The sequence below is a fragment of the Pongo abelii genome, chromosome 6, assembly GCF_028885655.2.
Source record: "Pongo abelii isolate AG06213 chromosome 6, NHGRI_mPonAbe1-v2.0_pri, whole genome shotgun sequence".
NCBI lineage: Eukaryota > Metazoa > Chordata > Mammalia > Primates > Hominidae > Pongo > Pongo abelii.
The window spans coordinates 124852272-124871154 of NC_071991.2; the positions used below are offsets into that span (position 1 = coordinate 124852272).

Here is an 18883-nt window from a genome sequence, read left to right on the forward strand (position 1 = left end):
AACTTCAGTCACATCCTGTTCTCAACCAGCAAATCTGAAATCTTATCTGGAAAAGTGAGATTATGTCTCATCTCTAATGACAAAGTGTCAGAAAAAAAAAATATTCACTTTTGGCATATAGGAACTGAGTGAAAAGTTAAAAATTCATACCCATATCTCAAGTCTTAATTCCAGTTAAACACACAGACTACTGCGTACCAGACCATAACCTACAACAAAATTAAAATGTTAATTAGATGTCTGGTATATGCATATATGATCTCTCTAATATTTTAAATAATTTCTCAAGTAGTACCCTGATTTACAAACTGATCTTTTTTTATCTTTTTCAACTGACATTCATTTTTCTCAAACTCTTTATATTCTATTCAGATGAAAGTTGTACATCTTGAATCTGAGAAATCTCTAGAGTCAGAGCATACGAAGGTACTTTACAAAAAGTCAGGGAGCTTGGTAAGTGTTACTTCTACTTTCAAGTCATCAGCTACAGACAGTCAACAGACTAGAAAGCAATTTTCAGTGTTGTGATCTTCATATACAGAGTAAAGAAAAGGTAGATCGCTGAGCATTTTGAAAAAGAACAACAGGAAATTACCTCCTCCACTCAGGCAGACTTGCTTTTATCTAGTTAGGAGAAAGCCCCACAGAATCCATAGTGTCCACATTCTTGGCAAGACCTGTGATGCCAGGCATTACTAAATTATCCCATAACACCTAGATGCTGGAGTTAATAGCACTGTTTTCAATGGCATAGAATGACATTTTCTTCTTGGTTCTTTGTGGCTGAATACCTAAATCTAGTGTCACTCTCATTTATAAAATAAATGCCTTTGAAAAAAAGTGGGTCAAAGTTCAATGTGTTTATAATGATCTCATTGCTAGAAGAGACCATGTACCCTAGCTGTCATTAACGGCAGTTTCATTTATGGGAACGAAATAGCTTTACGTTTCTCAAAAGTTTTTTTTTAAGGAACAACTATTACAGGATATTTAAAAATTCCCCCATCAATGTTAGTTCTCTTTTCTTAATCAGTTATTAAACTGACAACTATAATTCAAGAAGGTGTGAAAATATATCATTGAAACCCCTCATTTTTTTAAACTCTTGTCTTTCTAGTCTTAAGAAACTCATTTTAAACACACAACCCAGCCAAATGAATGAAGATACAAAATAACGCTCAAGTCAGCTAGGTAAATAGAATTAATGTCTTAAAGATTATTCACTAAAAGCCAGACTTCAAGACTACACAATATATCCGTATAACAAAAGTGCACTTGTACCCCTTAAATTTATACAAATAAAAATAAATATTGTGAAAGTGCTATATTTTATTTGGATATGTTTGAAACATATCTAGACTTGTATTTCACTTAACTGTTCCTTAGGATTTCACTTAAAGAAAACAAAGACGTCTTGTCTTCAAATAATTAAAAGCAGCTACAGAAGATATTTTATAGTCCACTTGTTCATCCCTACATTATCTTTGTGTTTAAAAGAGACAGAAAAAATCAAAGAAAAAATATGAAGACAGGCTGGGCGTAGTGGCTCACACCTATAATCCCAACACTTTGCGGGGGCCAAGGCTGGAGGATAGCTTGAAGCCAGAAGTTTGAAACCAGCCTGGGCAACATAGGGAGACCCTCATTTCTACATAAAAATTTTAAAAATTAGCTAGGCATGCTGGCACTTTCCTGTAGTCCTAGCTACTCAGGAAGCTGAGGTGGGAGAATCACCTGAGCCCAGGTGTTCAAGATTATAGTAAGCTATAATCACATCACTGTACTCCATCCTGGGCAACAGAGTGAGATGGTCTCAAAAAATATATATGTACATATATGTGATATTTACACATTAATATATGTGTACCTATATGTACATATATGATGTGTACCTATATATGTACATATATGTGTATCTATATGTACATATATGATGTGTACCTATATGTACATATATGATGTGTACCTATATGTACATATATGATGTGTACATATATATAGACATACATATGAGATTAAGAGAAAGAAAAAGCTAATTAACATTTGTTGAGTCACTATTCTGTCTGAGACACCAGGCCAGACACTTTATATCCATTATCTTACTTAGGGAAATATGAACCAAAACAAAGCAAAAGCATTAACCAGATTTATTTTAACCTTCATTTGTTCCCTGGGCATGGAGATAAAAGGAGTTACATAGTCTCTCCAGTAGTTTTTTATGTGACCTAGGAAAGAATCAGATTGGAATTTCTCCAATCTTTCTTTAGCTTTACTTACACAGGAGGTTGTTGCAGATTCATAGAAATTGTCACTATGCACCCAGAATAAAATGTCTGAGACGCACATGGCTATCTACAAACCCAGTATTTTGGCAAGGATCATGGTTGCTGCAAATAAACCACACCTAACATACTGAGATCTGTCCGAACACCACACTTTAAAAGAGATATAAACAAATGGATACACATTCACACTGGGAGAGGACCTGGAGAGGGAGACTTGAAACCATGCCCTGCATGGAATGTTCGCATGAAGTAGGGAGATTTTGCCTGGCCAGCAAAGTCTTCAACTCTATATGAGAGTGTTGTATGGAAAAGGAATGTGTTCTATATAGTCATCCTTGCTGGGGTGTGAGAAGCACAGGAATACTAATTCCAGTGCAACAGAATAAAGAATTTTCTGACCAAGCTGTCCTATAATTGAATGGATTGCCTCAGGAGGTGTTAAGTTTCCCACCACTAGGAAATGTTCAGACTTTGGCCAGGACATTAGTAGAAGTATGGTGAAAGGGATTCAAACACTTGATGGGAACTTGGAGTAAAAAGGGGTGGCTTTAAAGTTAATTCCGACCCTGACAGTGTGCAAAAATGAAAGGGATAAGACTGGTAACTGAACCAAACTTTCATGCCTCTGAACTCATATATGTAGAAATATAACAAATCTGAATAAACTTTTCTCACATGAACCATGCAATAAGAAGTCAGACTTACTGTTTTGATCTTCCTAATTCAAAGTTAGAATATACCTTGTACTGAGGTTTCTTTCATTAACTGAGACACAAGCCAGCAACTTGACCTGTTAACACCAACACTGAGATCAAGCATTGTTAGTTTATCCTCTATAAATATCAAGTACACAATTCAATTGATTGAGCACCTACTATATGCCAATCATGGTACTAAAGTTTGGGGGCTATAATGGTGAACAACAACAAAAAAACGTGATCTCCATCTTCATGGCATTTATAGTCTAGTATAATTGCTGTCTCCTACAGATGATATGAAGTCTGCTGTTTTTAGCATAGGTTTTCATTAATTTAATTTCTGATTAAAAATGATGAGTTTTTCAAAATAATTTTTAAAAGAAAAAAGCATTTTCCTTCTATTAAACACTCAGCAGAAAATTCATGATTATCAACCCAGAAGTGTCCAATTTACATAATTGGAGAACCTCTACTTCTACCAAAAATACCTTACTGCTTATAATCATGGAGTTAGTACAAATATGCATAATATGTAAGAATCTGTTTTGCTATGACTCATTTATACAGAGTACATCATTTGCCTAAAATATGATTTCATTAAGAGAATACAATTATTTGTATAATCAAAAGTCACCAATGAAAGTTAATCAGCTGGCTTTTTGCAGTCTTCATATAGGTAATACATGACTAGGTCAGGATTTGAAACATTTGTGGTTATTTTATCTAGTTCTTACATATACTGATAGTTTAATTTGCTACAAAACTAAATTTGCAGTTGAGCAAGAAATCTGGAAGTAAGATTAGGTTAGGAGCTAGAAAAAAAACTTTCAAGGTTAAATTAGATAATTCAGTTGACTAACATTATCAATAATAATATACTGAAGAGTCCATAGGGATAGTCCATGAAGGCTTAAGTTTCTGCCATATACACAGTCACATGCTAAGGAGATGAATTCCTGTATACTTGCCAGGGCTCATCCAGAATCATTTGCAGGTAAAATGATTCCTTCTACCTAACAGTAGTTGATTAGACCAGTTATCATTTAATCAGTCACAGGCAATCATACAGTCTGACATGTGGTAGGTACTCAATGAAAAAAAAAATATATATATATATATTTATATATACTCTAGAGACAGGAACTTGCTCTGCCACCCAGAGGCTAGAGTGCAGTGGCACAATCATGGCAGCCTTGACTTCCTATATTCAAGCAATCCTCCCACCTCAGCCTCCTGAGTACCTGGGACTACAGGCGTGCTCCACCACACCTACTAATTTCTTTTTTCTTTTGTAGGGACAGTTCTCATTATGTTGCCCAGACTGATCAAGCAGTCCTCCCGCCTTGGCCTCCCAAAGTGCTGGGATTACAGGTGTGAGCCACTGTGCCCAGCCTCAGTGAACATTTTTGAATGAAGGCACAAATGGACAGAAGTGGAAGTAAACTCAGAAATGGCATAACAGGGACTAAGGAGAAAAATAACTCACTCATTGACTCATTTAATAAATATTGACTGATTTCCATAGATTAGGCACTATGTGTCAGATATTGTTCTAGGGTATGTATGGGTAAACAAAACCAGACATGGTTAAACTGGCCCTCAAGGAGTTTACAGTCTAATTGAAGAGACAGATATTAATCCAAAATCACCAAATATAATATGCATAATATGATCAGTGGTGTGCTAAGAGATATGGTGCTAGAAGAGGGTATAACAGAGAGATTTGACCCTGCCAGGAAGGTCAGGGAAGGCTTGCTTAAGGAAATAAGGAATTGCCCAATTAAAGTGTAGTAGAAAGAATGTTTTAGGCAGAGGGTCTGGCAAGTTCAAAAGTCTTCATGAAAGAATGAAAGTTAGTGTGACTGCTGCACAGTGTGCATGGTATGGGATGAGATCAAGAAGACCCTTATAGGCCATGTACAGAGGTCATTTATCTTAACAGCAAAGTAAAAACATCAGAGTATGTAGCAAATGCATAGATTTGTTCACTAAACTCAAATGTGCACACAAAATGTGGAGTTGTTATGTGTGTGTGCACTTTTTGATCGAGATATCATTGACATATAATAAAAGTTGCCCTTTTAAAATGAACAACTCAGTGGGGTTTAGTACACTTATAGAGCTGTGCAACCATCACCCCTATCTGATTTCAGAACCTTTTAATTACCCCAAAAGGAAATCCTGTACTCATTAGCAGTTGCTTTCTATTACCCTCTTCCTCCAGTCTCTAGCAAACATTAATCTGATTTCTAGCTCTATGAGTTCACCTATTCTGGACATTTCCTATAAATGGGATCATAGAATATGTGGCCTTTTGTGTCTGGCTTCTTTCACTTAGCCTAATGCCTTCAAGGTTCACCCATGTTGTAGCATGCATCACTACTTCATTTCTTTTGAATGCCAAATAATACTGTATGGTACTAACACATCACTTTTTTTAATCTCTTCATCCATTGATGAACATTTGGGTTGTTTCCACTTTTTGGCTATTATGAATAATGTTGGCATGAACATTGTGTGTCAGTTTTTACATGGATGTATATATTAATTTCTCTTGGGTGTATACCTAGGAGTGGAATTTCTGGGTCATGTGGATCTTTTGCTAGTGTTCACTATTAACATCTATGTTAGATGAATTTCTGGCCTGTTTTTCACTCTGCTTAGAGCCCATTACTGCCCCATGGTCCAGGCTCAGCCTCTCCTGGGATCATGCTGGCACCTGTGTGTTTGCCACATACACTATCTAGCTCCTGGCTCAGACCATCCATAGCAGCCCTGACAGCTCTAAACTCAGCATCCAGGCCACACAGGAACTGAGAGAGAATCAGGAATGCAAACTAAACCTCTCTCTTACAGAACACACCACATAACCCTTTTAACTATGGTATGCACTCCCTCAAGTGGGTGCAGGACTGCCCTGCACTACGGTTTCCTCCCGGGATCCCGAACAGTGAGTGGAAGGATAATTCATCCAATTGTGATGCTTTCCTCAATTTATCTAATATATTTTTCCACAATTGGTGAGGTTAGGAGAAGGCCAGCATATCTCTTCTCCATTTAGAGTTTCAAGGGCTCGGAACAAAGATGAGAATTTGTTCAACAATCTTCCCACCCTCATTTCTGTCTCCTCCCTTCTAGTCCACCAAAATTGGTAGAATTTTTTTTATGTCTCAATGATTCTCACTAGGGAGTGTTTTGGAACTCTGTGGAGGTATTATTAGTTGGCACAATGATTGGGAAGTGTGACTAACACTTAGTTGAACAGGTTCAGGGATACCAGATGTCTCGCGGTGTTTAGTACCATCCCTTGCAGCATTGTGTCTTATGCTTTTTTAGCAACAGTTTTATCAACATACATTTCACATACCAGGCAATTCATCTATTTAAAGTATTATTCAATGGTTTTTAGTGTATTCAGAGAGTTACACAACCATCACCAGAATCTTAGAACATTCATCACCCCCAAATGAATCCTGTACCTATTAGCAATCACTCCCTATTTCCCCTGAACTCTCTATCCCTAGGCAACCAAAAATCTACTTTCTGCCTTTATGATCTATGTTGCATATTGCATATAAATGGAATCACACAATATGTGACCTTTCATGTCTTACTTCTTTTACTTAGCATGTTTTCAAGGTTCATCCACGTTGTGTTTCATTCATTTTTATGGCTGGATGATATACATAAAAATATTGATAAAATACATCAATATTGTATTGATATACCACATTTTATTTATCCATTCATCCATTGGTAAATTTGGGTTGTTTTCACTTTTGGCTATTGTGAACAATGCTGTTATGAACATTCAAGTACAAGTGTTTGAGGGGACATTTCTTGGGTATATTCCTAGGTGCATAATCCTGGGTTATATGGTAACTCTATGCTTAACCTTTTGAGGAAAAGCCAGACTGTTTTTCAAAGTAGCTGCACCATTTTACAATCTTGCCAGCAGCATATGAGGGTTCCAATTTCTCCACATCTTTGTCAATACTTGTTGTTGTCTGTCTTTTCTATTATAGCCATCCTACTTGGTGTGAAGTAGTATCTCATTGTGATTTTTTTTCATTGTGATTTGATTTGCATTTCCCTGGCGGCTAATTATGTTGAGCGTCTTTTCATGTGTTTATTGGCCATTTGTATACTTTCTCTAAAGAAATATCATGGCTGACTTTTGAATATCTCACTAGACTTTCATAGAGGTGAAAACATTGCTTATCATTTTCTGAGCCTAGAATCTAACTCCAGTTTACATGGAATCATGAAGTATTTTTGCATGGTTTTAATATGCAGTGAATTCAAGGAATGCAACCACCATCTAAATTGTGTGTCAATTATACCTTGTTTTATTTGGAAGCTTAGCAAGATTTGTTCGTTATTTCAGAATACCTCATCACCAGTGGCAGTGCCCTCATGGTATTTGAATTGCTGATGCAACATGCTTTTTTTCATCAGTCTGCATTTGTTGCTGTGAGATGCAAATATGTATCAGATGGAATTTGAGACTACTTTTAATAGACTTAGAAACCCAAAACTATAATTGAATGTTAACAATAAGGGTTGTTTAAAAATATTTTATATGATTTCCAACTTAGATATTTTAATGTTGTATAAAATGTTACCTATGTTGTGAAAGTTACTTAATTACTAAAATTAAGTAATTTTTAATGGTCTGTTGGTTTTCAATCTTTTTTGACTCTGTTCCCAGAAGCCTGTCAAGCAACCCTTTTGGAAGCCTCTTCTGATGTTATTTTCTTTTTCAATCTGCCTTCTTCCTCTTTGCCTATCTAAGGATATAGTATCCAAAGTCTTTTTAAATACCAAAAATGGAATGCAGTAGGATTTTAAGACAGGAGATATGTTTTCTGTGTGTGTGATACAATCTGTCCAATGTCATAATAAAGAGACTCATTTTACATTGTACTAACAAACAAGACCAAACTCATTTGTACAAATACCATACTTCCTCATTTTCTCCTTTTCAACTGTCTGTAATTTGTCTCAGCTGTTATCCACACTTCATCCTTTATGGTTATTTCCCCTCTTTCTCTTATCACATACAAATAAGTCTGATCTTTTATTACATATCCTAATTCTAGTTTACATTTTCATTTCCATTGTACTTCTGCTCTTTCATTTTCTTGTATTTCTTATACAGAAGTTTCTTACTTCTCTTAAATTCAAACTTTTTCATTATAAGAGAGAAGCATCTAACTGCTTCATTATATCTTCTAGTCTAGACATGCCCAGGCATTTACACATTGAAAGACTTATTATTTTATAACAAATTGCTTTCCCTCTATGTCTCTTTTGTATTAGGCTTAGGTTATTATATTGACTTTTGAAAATTATATGTAGAGATAATTTCTGTTACCTATGACTTTCATTTCAGAATCAGAAAGGAGGTATTATAAAACATTAGTTATGAAAATGGGACTCTGGGTTAAAAATCACTGGTCACATTGTATCTTTATCCAAGCCAGTGCTGCAAGCTTCATGGGCTGGCTGTCACACAAGAAAAGGACATTTTCTCTGCACTATGGCAGGCACAATGATCTCAGGTGAGTAGGCTTGGCTCTTGATATGCTAAAGGAATTTAGGTAATAAACTGTAGCCCAAGCCTAGTTTCATGATGAAAGAAGTCAAGTAACTATTCTCTCATTCCCACTGCAGTGAGTCTCAAGGCTAAGCTTCAGAGGGGGAAGACAATAAAACTCATGATTTAAGGGACAGATTCAAATGTATTATTTTAATGATTGCTAGCTATAAATGTTTTAAGCAGGGTGGGAAGCAACGATAATCTCCAGCTGCTGTGAAGGAATGATGTTAAGAATCCAGCTCCTTTATATCCTAACTTTATATATTGATTATCTTCAAGTAACATAGTTGCTCAGCTGTGGTCTGGGGCTCTGCACATCTCACTAATAAAGGGAGAGACTCGAACGGGAGGAGTCTAGTTGCTGCTGCATGAACTGGAAAATACGGAGGCTTTATGCATCTCGCCTTCTCTCCCTGAATCTTCCCATTGTGTTTGTTTTAATATATGATTCAATAAAGTTGAATTAAATCCAATATCAAGACATCTCCTATAATTATTACCTGGTTTCATAGCAAGAAGAGTCACATTGGTCCCTGTAAATGGTTTAATGAAGATTGTATTATTGATCCAGCCACCAACATGGCTATGACTTTCCAGACTAGAGGGAAATAGGGTCATCAACTACTTTGAATCATTTTGGGGAGAAAGTGTGTATAAACTGTAGATATGGAATAACTAAGTTCAAATGACCAGCAAGAAAAATTTCTGAGAAGGATCATAGAATCTTTTCATGGGAAATATTCAATATATTTATGTGTATTGGAAATAGAGAGGACAGGAGTACTGGATTTCTTTGTCCCTTTCAGACAGAGGGTTCTGTGATTCTTTAAGAACTGTAACTAAAATAGAAAGATTTAGGGTTCTTTGAGTCATCTACTGGCAGATTTTATTATTGAAATTGCTGGTTTATTCTGTATACCTTAGTGACACATGGTTCCTGTTTCTTTTCTCTTGTTTGAATCAGTCACTTCCTAATAAAATGGAGAATCTTTATGAAATATGACTTCTTATCTTACAGATTCAGCAATACTTCTGCCTACTGTATTAGTTTTCTGGGGCTGCAATACAACACACCAAACAGATTGAGCGGCTTAAACAACAGAAATGTATTGTCTCATAGTTTTGGACACTAGGGGCCTCAGCATGGCCATACTCCCTCTGAAGGCACTAGGGAAGCATCTGTTCCAGGCCTCTCTCCTAGCTTCTCCTAGCAAAGGTAGTTCCTTTGCTGTGGAAGCAGAACTCCAATCTTCCCATGGTATTTCCCCTGTTTGTATGTATCTCTGTGTCCAAATTTCCCAGTTTTATAAGGACACCAGTCATATTAAATTCGGGACACACCCTACTCCAGTATAACCTCATCTTAAGCAATTACTCTGCGATGACCCTATCTCCAGATAATGTTACATTCTCAGATACTGTGGGTTCACAACGCAACATATAAATTTCTTGGGGGCGGAAACACGATCCAACCCAAAACACCTTTTTGCTAAAAACAGTAATGCCTTGTCTGAGAAAGTATGGCTATACAAAAGGAAGTAAAATAGTGGTTTTGAATAGTGGTATAGCAACCACAACTTCTAGTTTCAATTTCTAGTCCTCCTGCTTATTTTTCTTCTTGATACTGAAGTAGAAAAACACCAGAAGTCCGGCACAATTATGTGTCTATAAGTTACTCTGGCTTGTTTTTGTGTGAGAGGTAACATAATACCAATAGAGCTACAACTACTTGTCATAGAAGAATATGCAAAATTACCAGCCAAACTTCAAAGATTCTTTTAGATTTGTGCATATGAACACTGCTGATACACACCTCACCTTCTAGCCGCCATTTTCCTCAAGGTTAAGAATCTTCAAAGCAAAGCTCAGCCCAAGCAAAGTTGTCAGGCAAAGGAGAATTCGCTTTTTGCCTATCCCCTTTCCCTCCACTTTTGCGTCTCCTCTCCTTGCACAGCATGCCTGGGGCACTTCACTGCGTCTCATTTGCCTTTCCCAGCCAGGATCCTCTGAGGTCCTCTAGCTATTCCGCCTCAGCCTTGCAATTTGGCCCAGCCTGCCTCTACCACTCAGGATTTGTTATCATGAGTTTACTTGCAGAAATCTGACAGCCCTGGATTTCCTCAGGATCAGACTAAGATGCCTTCTTTGATCACAATTAGCAAAATCATGAATTGATCCATACTAATGTGGTAGTGGAAAACAGATAAAGGAGTTACCCAGGATCCTTCCATACCTTCTAGGTAAATCTATGTGTCAAAAAAAAAGAACTTCTGGAGACAATGGGGATGGCCCTGTTATATAATTCAGCATAGTGGCTTTAGTTGGGAATCTCAGGCAAGGTCAGCTACATAATGTGCAAGGTCTAGTGCAAAATGAAAATGCAGGGTCCCATGGTCAGCATCCCAACCCCGGGGCAACAGGCAACCCCAAAGGACTGTCACTTTCATGTCAATATATACTCAGTGCCTGTATCGGGTGTGTTCAAGAGGCTTCCACCAAGTCACCTGTGAAATGGGTTGTGGCATTTCACAATGTGAAATGGTGTCAAGCTTGTGATGGAGACATCTGCCACCTTGTCCTGTCCTGAGATACCACAGGGCATGCACTAGATTCTGGCCCTCCTTGCACCTGCACCCGGGACCTGGTTCCTGGCCCAGGCAAAGGGTGGCACTGGTCATAGGTGAGACTAGGAAGGAGATAGCAGGGCAGGACTAGGGCACCAGGGGCTGGAGAGCAGGCAGCCAGAGAACCTGTCCAGGGGAGGTAGGGAGGCAGCACTTTGTGTAAGTCTAGGCCCCATGTCTCCAGCAAATGCTCCGTTATCCTATCAGACGTCACTTGCAAAACACAAAATCAAATATAAAATTATTGAAGTTTTAAGACAGCAGCCACAGAGCATTAAACCCCAGGTGCAGGGACTCCACAGAAAAGGGAACAATGTTTTCATACAAGTAGACCTTTGTGGTATTTCTTCAATCATGTGTCATCATAAGAGACACCAAAACATCCTGCAAAGAGTATAGGATTTGGAGTGAGAAGATCCAGATTTGTGTCCTGAGTTTCAGACTTACTTTATCATTAAAGAAATGATATTATCATTAAACTGTACAAAACCATGCGTTTTCCATCTTATGATGGTCTCATATTAGGTGGTATCCTCTAACAGCTAAACAGAATAAGGTTAGTGTCACAGATACCATGAGCTAGCTACCAAAATCCATTCATCTCATCTTTGGGTACAAGATAGACTAGATTTGCCAGACTTTCTTACAGATAGGTGGAGTCCTATGACTGACTTCTCTCCAATGGAATGTGACCGGAAATGACATATGCTACGTCCAAGCCAGGCCCAGAAAAATCTCCCACAGCTGCTTCTCGGTGCCCTTCTTAGACTGGTTGTAGGTGATAACAGGGCCCTAGAAAGAGGAATTCTTAACTGGGGCACATGGAACCCCAGAAATTCTCTAGATAGAATTCAGGGACTCTATGATTTAGATGAGAAAAATCTTTACATTTTTTTTTCACTGATCTCTATTTGGGATGTAGCATTTCTTTTCACTATTAATATAAGCAACAAAGCACAGTGTGATGAGCAGTAACTGATTCTTTAACCAATAAAAATCACCAGTGCTGTCATATTTTATTACAGTTGCTGCAGACATCTCAAAATACAATGTATTCTCATCACTACTGTGATATTAGAGTAATAATTAGATCCACTGCTAATTATTATTTAAGCATGAAATAAAAGCACATATACTATATGTGACAAATTAGATCTTTTAATATTTTTAAAACTATATTTCAACATAGTTTTCATTATGTCATCTTAATATTTAATTTTATGCATTTGTAAACATTATTCCAAGAAGGAAATCTTGAGGCTTGACCAGACCGCCTAACATGGCCCATGACACAAAGAGTTTAGAAACCCTGATAGGATTATGCTAAAGAGAAAAAAATCTACACAGGAAAAAAAAAAGGTTATTTACTATGTGATTCCATCTAAATGACACTGTGGAAAAGGCAAACTTATCAGGACAGAAATTGGTGAGGAAGGAAGGAGACTGTCTACAAAGAGGCACAAGAGTACTTTTTGAAGCAATGGAAATATTCTATATCTTGAATGTGATGGTGGTTACACAGCTGTAGACATTTGTCAGAATTCATTGAACTGTACACCTAAAAAGACAGAACTTTAATATATCTAAATTATACCTAAATTTTGTAAATTTAACTTTTAAAAAACAGCCCTGCTAGGAGATAGCAGGGTCACAAGATTAAAGGAGCTGGCATGTTGTCTTCAAAGGGAGCCACCCACTAACCTGAACAACTGCCCAGGGCTGTCATGTGAGAGAGAAATCAACTTCTATTGTGCTGAGTTTGTGTACTTGAGTTTATTTGCTACCAAATAAACTTAGACTACCCTTACACATTTAGGAAGAGTATTTTGTATAGCATAATACAAATGTTGGAATGAGAATATAACGCTCCTGATGCTGTTAGTCAAGAGGTTTGCATAATTTGGACAACCACTTAACTTCTCTGAACTTCAATTTCCCCATCCATGGAATGAATGGAGTTGATAGTAACCACCCACCCCCACCCCCCACCACACCCCCTTGCAGTATGTTGTAAAGATGAGAGACTGCATAAATCTTAGCCTAGAGCACCCAACAAATGAAAAGCTGTTATTCAAGTAGCCACCTATTCTGATTATATTTGGAGCATTACCTAATGTATTGGTAGTCCCAGCCCTATAAAATCTAATATTACACTTTCTTTAGCAAAACTATTTCTCGAGGTTTCATCCTCTTTTTTTAGCAAGTGATTTTCATATCTCAGAGTTAGTTGAGATGTTCAAGACCATCTGATCCAACCCTTTCATTTTCTATTTCTGCTTAGGGTAACAAAATGAAAGCAAGCACATGGCCTTCTTCTGAGTGACAGAACTGGCAGCTCAGAGCCACTGCTGAAAAAGAAGATCCAGAAAATCCCCACATTTTGAGTCACAGCTGCAGCTGCTGAGGGCCAAGATACCATCCCACAGGGCTCCACCATTCTGGAAGAACTAAGGAGGAAAGACCTGGGAGAGGAGAGGTCACAATTTGGGAGGCTACACTTTTATTGAAATGAGGCTATTCTCTTCCTTTGCCTCTAGGAAGCCGAAGAAAGCTCATCAGAGAGATTGAGGATTCCCAAACTCCCCCGACCTCAACTAAGCTAGGGACTAGAGCTAGCGTCTTATCTAAGAGTGGATCAAGAACTGGATTAGCAAAGGGCCTGATGCTGCTTCACAGACTGATGATAGATCTTAGAGGTTTGCCTGTGAGGGGCAACCTACATTTCCACTATCGACAGCAACAAGGATTCTTGAATGCCTGTGGGCCAAGATGACACTGCTAAAGGAGCCTGATCCTTAGCGACCTACTCCACTGAACAATGGCCAAAGAGACAATGGAACCCCAACATCAAGAGGCAAGTGGCGGGAACCAAATGGGACAGGGACTGCAGACATGATAGCTGTGGAGTCCAAGCCAGATCCCCAATGCCAGGGACTATGCAAAGACGAGGTCCCTATTAGCACCCTTACAGGAACCAACAAACGCACCTCAGAGAATCCGTATGCGCTTGCTACCAAAAATGCAAATGTGTTAAGCACCAATCAGTGTTAGAGAATCAGTAACTCAGTCACAACAAATGGAGTGGAAACTACTACCTCACCATAAGTCATTCTGTAAGAAGACCTCTGCTTCTACCTTTCCCACTCACTTCCCACCCCAGCACCAGAGGGGAAGCAGTGAGAAAGGAGGGATGAAGAGAGGTGTCTCACATACTATCCACTTGGTGTGCTCTCTCCACACTCCTGCCAGCCATGCCCAAACCACCACTCCAGCTTCTGCCACCACCACAACTGCCACCACCACCACCATTACCACTACCATCACCACCACCACCATCACTGCACTATTGCCACTATCACTACCATCACTACCACCATTATTACCACCACTATCACCACCACCACCAGCACCACTACACCATTGCCACCATCACTACCATCACCACCACCATCACCACCACCACCACCACTACTATCATCACCACCATCACCACCACCACCACCACCACTACTATCATCACCACCATCACCACCACCACCACCACTACTATCATCACCACCATCACCACCACCACTACTATCATCACCACCATCACTACCACCACTACTATCATCACCACCATCACTACCACCACTACTATCATCACCACCATCACCACCACCACCACCACTACTATCATCACCACCATCACCACCACCACCACCACTATCATCACCACTATCACCACCACCACCACCACCACTACTATCATCACCACCATCACCACCACCACCACCACCACTACTATCATCACCACCATCACCACCACCACCACCACCACTATCATCACCACCATCACCACCACCACCACCACCACTATCATCACCACCATCACCACCACCACCACCACTACTACTATCATCACCACCATCACCACCACCACCACCACCACTATCATCACCACCATCACCACCACCACTACTATCATCACCACCATCACCACCACCACCACCACTACTACTATCATCACCACCATCACCACCACCACCACCACCACTATCATCACCACCATCACCACCACCACTACTATCATCACCACCATCACCACCACCACCACCACCACCACTACTATCATCACCACCATCACCACCACTACTATCATCACCACCATCACCACCACCACCACCACCACCACTACTATCATCACCACCATCACCACCACCACCACCACTACTACTATCATCACCACCATCACCACCACCACCACCACCACTATCATCACCACCATCACCACCACCACTATCATCACCACCATCACCACCACCACCACCACTACTATCATCACCACCATCACCACCACCACCACCACTACTACTATCATCACCACCATCACCACCACCACCACCACCACTACTATCATCACCACCATCACCACCACCACCACCACCACTACTATCATCACCACCATCACCACCACCACTACCACCACTACTATCATCACCACCATCACCACCACCACCACCACCACTACTATCATCACCACCATCACCACCACCATCACCACCACTATCATCACCACCATCACCACCACCACCACCACCACTATCATCACCACCATCACCACCACCACCACCACCACTACTATCATCACCACCATCACCACCACTACTATCATCACCACCATCACCACCACCACCACCACCACTACTATCATCACCACCATCACCACCACCACCACAACTACTACTATCATCACCACCATCACCACCACCACCACCACCACTATCATCACCACCATCACCACCACCACTACTATCATCACCACCATCACCACCACCACCACCACCACTACTATCATCACCACCATCACCACCACTACTATCATCACCACCATCACCACCACCACCATCACCACCACTACTATCATCACCACCATCACCACCACCACCATCACCACCACTACTATCATCACCACCATCACCACCACCACCACCACTACTACTATCATCACCACCATCACCACCACCACCACCACCACTATCATCACCACCATCACCACCACCACTACTATCATCACCACCATCACCACCACCACCACCACCACTACTATCATCACCACCATCACCACCACTACTATCATCACCACCATCACCACCACCACCACCACCACTACTATCATCACCACCATCACCACCACCACCACCACTACTACTATCATCACCACCATCACCACCACCACCACCACCACTACTATCATCACCACCATCACCACCACTACTATCATCACCACCATCACCACCACCACCACCACCACTACTATCATCACCACCATCACCACCACCACTACCACCACTACTATCATCACCACCATCACCACCACCACCACCACCACTACTATCATCACCACCATCACCACCACCACCACCACTATCATCACCACCATCACTACCACCACTACTATCATCATCACCATCACCACCACCACCACCACCACTACTATCATCACCACCATCACTACCACCACCACCATCACCACCACCACCACCACCACTACTATCATCACCACCATCACCACCACCACCACCACTACTATCATCACCACCATCACCACCACCACTACTATCATCACCACCATCACCACCACCACCACCACCACTACTATCATCACCACCATCACCACCACCACCACCACCACTATCATCACCACCATCACCACCACCACCACCACCACTATCATCACCACCATCACCACCACCACCACCACCACCACTACTATCATCACCACCATCACCACCACCACCACCACCACTACTATCATCACCACCATCACCACCACCACCACCACCACTACTATCATCACCACCATCACCACCACCACCACCACCACTACTATCATCACCACCATCACCACCACCACCACCACCACTGTCATCACCACCATCACCACCACCACCACCACCACTACTATCATCACCACCATCACCACCACCACCACCACCACTATCATCACCACCATCACTACCACCACTACTATCATCACCACCATCACCACCACCACCACCACCACTACTATCATCACCACCATCACCACCACCACCACCACCACTACTATCATCACCACCATCACCACCACCACCACCACCACTACTATCATCACCACCATCACCACCACCACCACCACTACTGTCATCACCACCATCACCACCACCACCACCACCGCTACTATCATCACCACCATCACCACCACCACCACCACCACTACTATCATCACCACCATCACCACCACCACTACTATCATCACCACCATCACCACCACCACCACACCATTGCCACCTTTACTACTAGCATCACCACCACCACCACAACACTACCACTACTACCGTACCACAACCACCACTGTCCCCACCATCACTATCAGTACCAAGCAGCCTAGAGCCAGAGGGCTTACTGGTATATGTGAGGGGGTGGATAGAGATTTGGGCCTAGCATGAGTTTAATGCTTAAAAACAAATACTACTGAATCTTAAAACATGTTTAATAAACCGTCTTAACAAATGTGTGTCTTCAAAGTTGTGGAAGTGCACTACTATGCCTCAGAGGAGCCCATTACCCAAAGACAGAGCATCACTTGAAAAAATAAAACCATTTCATGTTTATACCCACAATGAATTGGGACTTTCTGATAGAATGAATAATAAATTCAATAAGATGACATTCGCTGAGCACCAAGTATATCTCAAGCAATTTAAGGCTGGCATTCGTTTAAACATGATCTCTTTCATACCTAGGAGAACCTCCTTGTTGTAATAGCTTCCAAGCCAAGGTAAGCCAAGGAATTCTTCCCAATTCTAATGATAAAATAATTGGTTTGCCAATGGACTATGTGTAAATGTGTCTTAACAAGCACAGTTACTGGTCAGGCAATCATTAATGCCTCATAAATTAAGAGCAGGAGGCAGGAACAAGCAGTCCAGTTGATCTCAGAGCTTTGCCAGGGAACTACTCACCAGGGCATTACCTTGTTGGTTAATGAATGCCCACACAGCAGAAAACGTGGGATGCGAACATTGCTTCTTGCCACTAATGCATTTAATTAGTGGATGATCAGTATTCATTTGCAGAAAATAAGCACATCTGTTCTGAGACATATATTAGTAACAAAAGCAAAGTCACAACCAGATGCTTCCCTCTGGGTTTTGATGGTGGTAGTGGTGGTGCTTTGGTTTGCTTTTTGCTCTTATATAGACAAAAGTTCACCATGAAATGACTCACCAAAACAGAAACTGAAAAACAAAAGTTAAGGACAAATTCATCATAATCCTTCATCAACCCCAGTAAGAGGAAAAAGGCCAAAATTGCATGCTTTGCCATTGTTATGGGTTGAACTGTGTCTCCCCAGATTCATATGTTGAAATCTTAACTCCCAGTACTTAAGAATGTGCTTGTATTTGGAGATAGAGTCTTTAAAAAGGTAATTAAGGTAAAATGAGGTCATTAATGTGGGCCCTAATCCCAAAAGACTGCCGTCCTTATAAGAAATGAAAATTTGGACACAGACACACACAGGGAAAAGACCATGTGAAGACACAGGAAGAACACAGCCATCTATAAGCCAAGAAGAGGGGCCTCAGAAGAAACCAGTCCTGCTGATACCCTGATTTCAGACTTCTAGCCTCCATAACTGTGAGAAAATAA

General features: G+C 40.6%; 1 protein-coding gene across 1 annotated transcript; it reads left to right on the forward strand.

The window, feature by feature from the left end:
- Positions 1-15358: 15358 nt before the first annotated feature.
- Positions 15359-17643, forward strand: LOC129060724 (basic proline-rich protein-like; the record flags this gene model as incomplete). The annotated part of the gene is made up of 3 exons (XM_054560780.1): positions 15359-15784; positions 16142-16226; positions 16656-17643. Coding segments are annotated over 3 exons (1389 nt in total), but the record flags the coding sequence as incomplete, so codon positions are not given.
- Positions 17644-18883: the final 1240 nt, after the last annotated feature.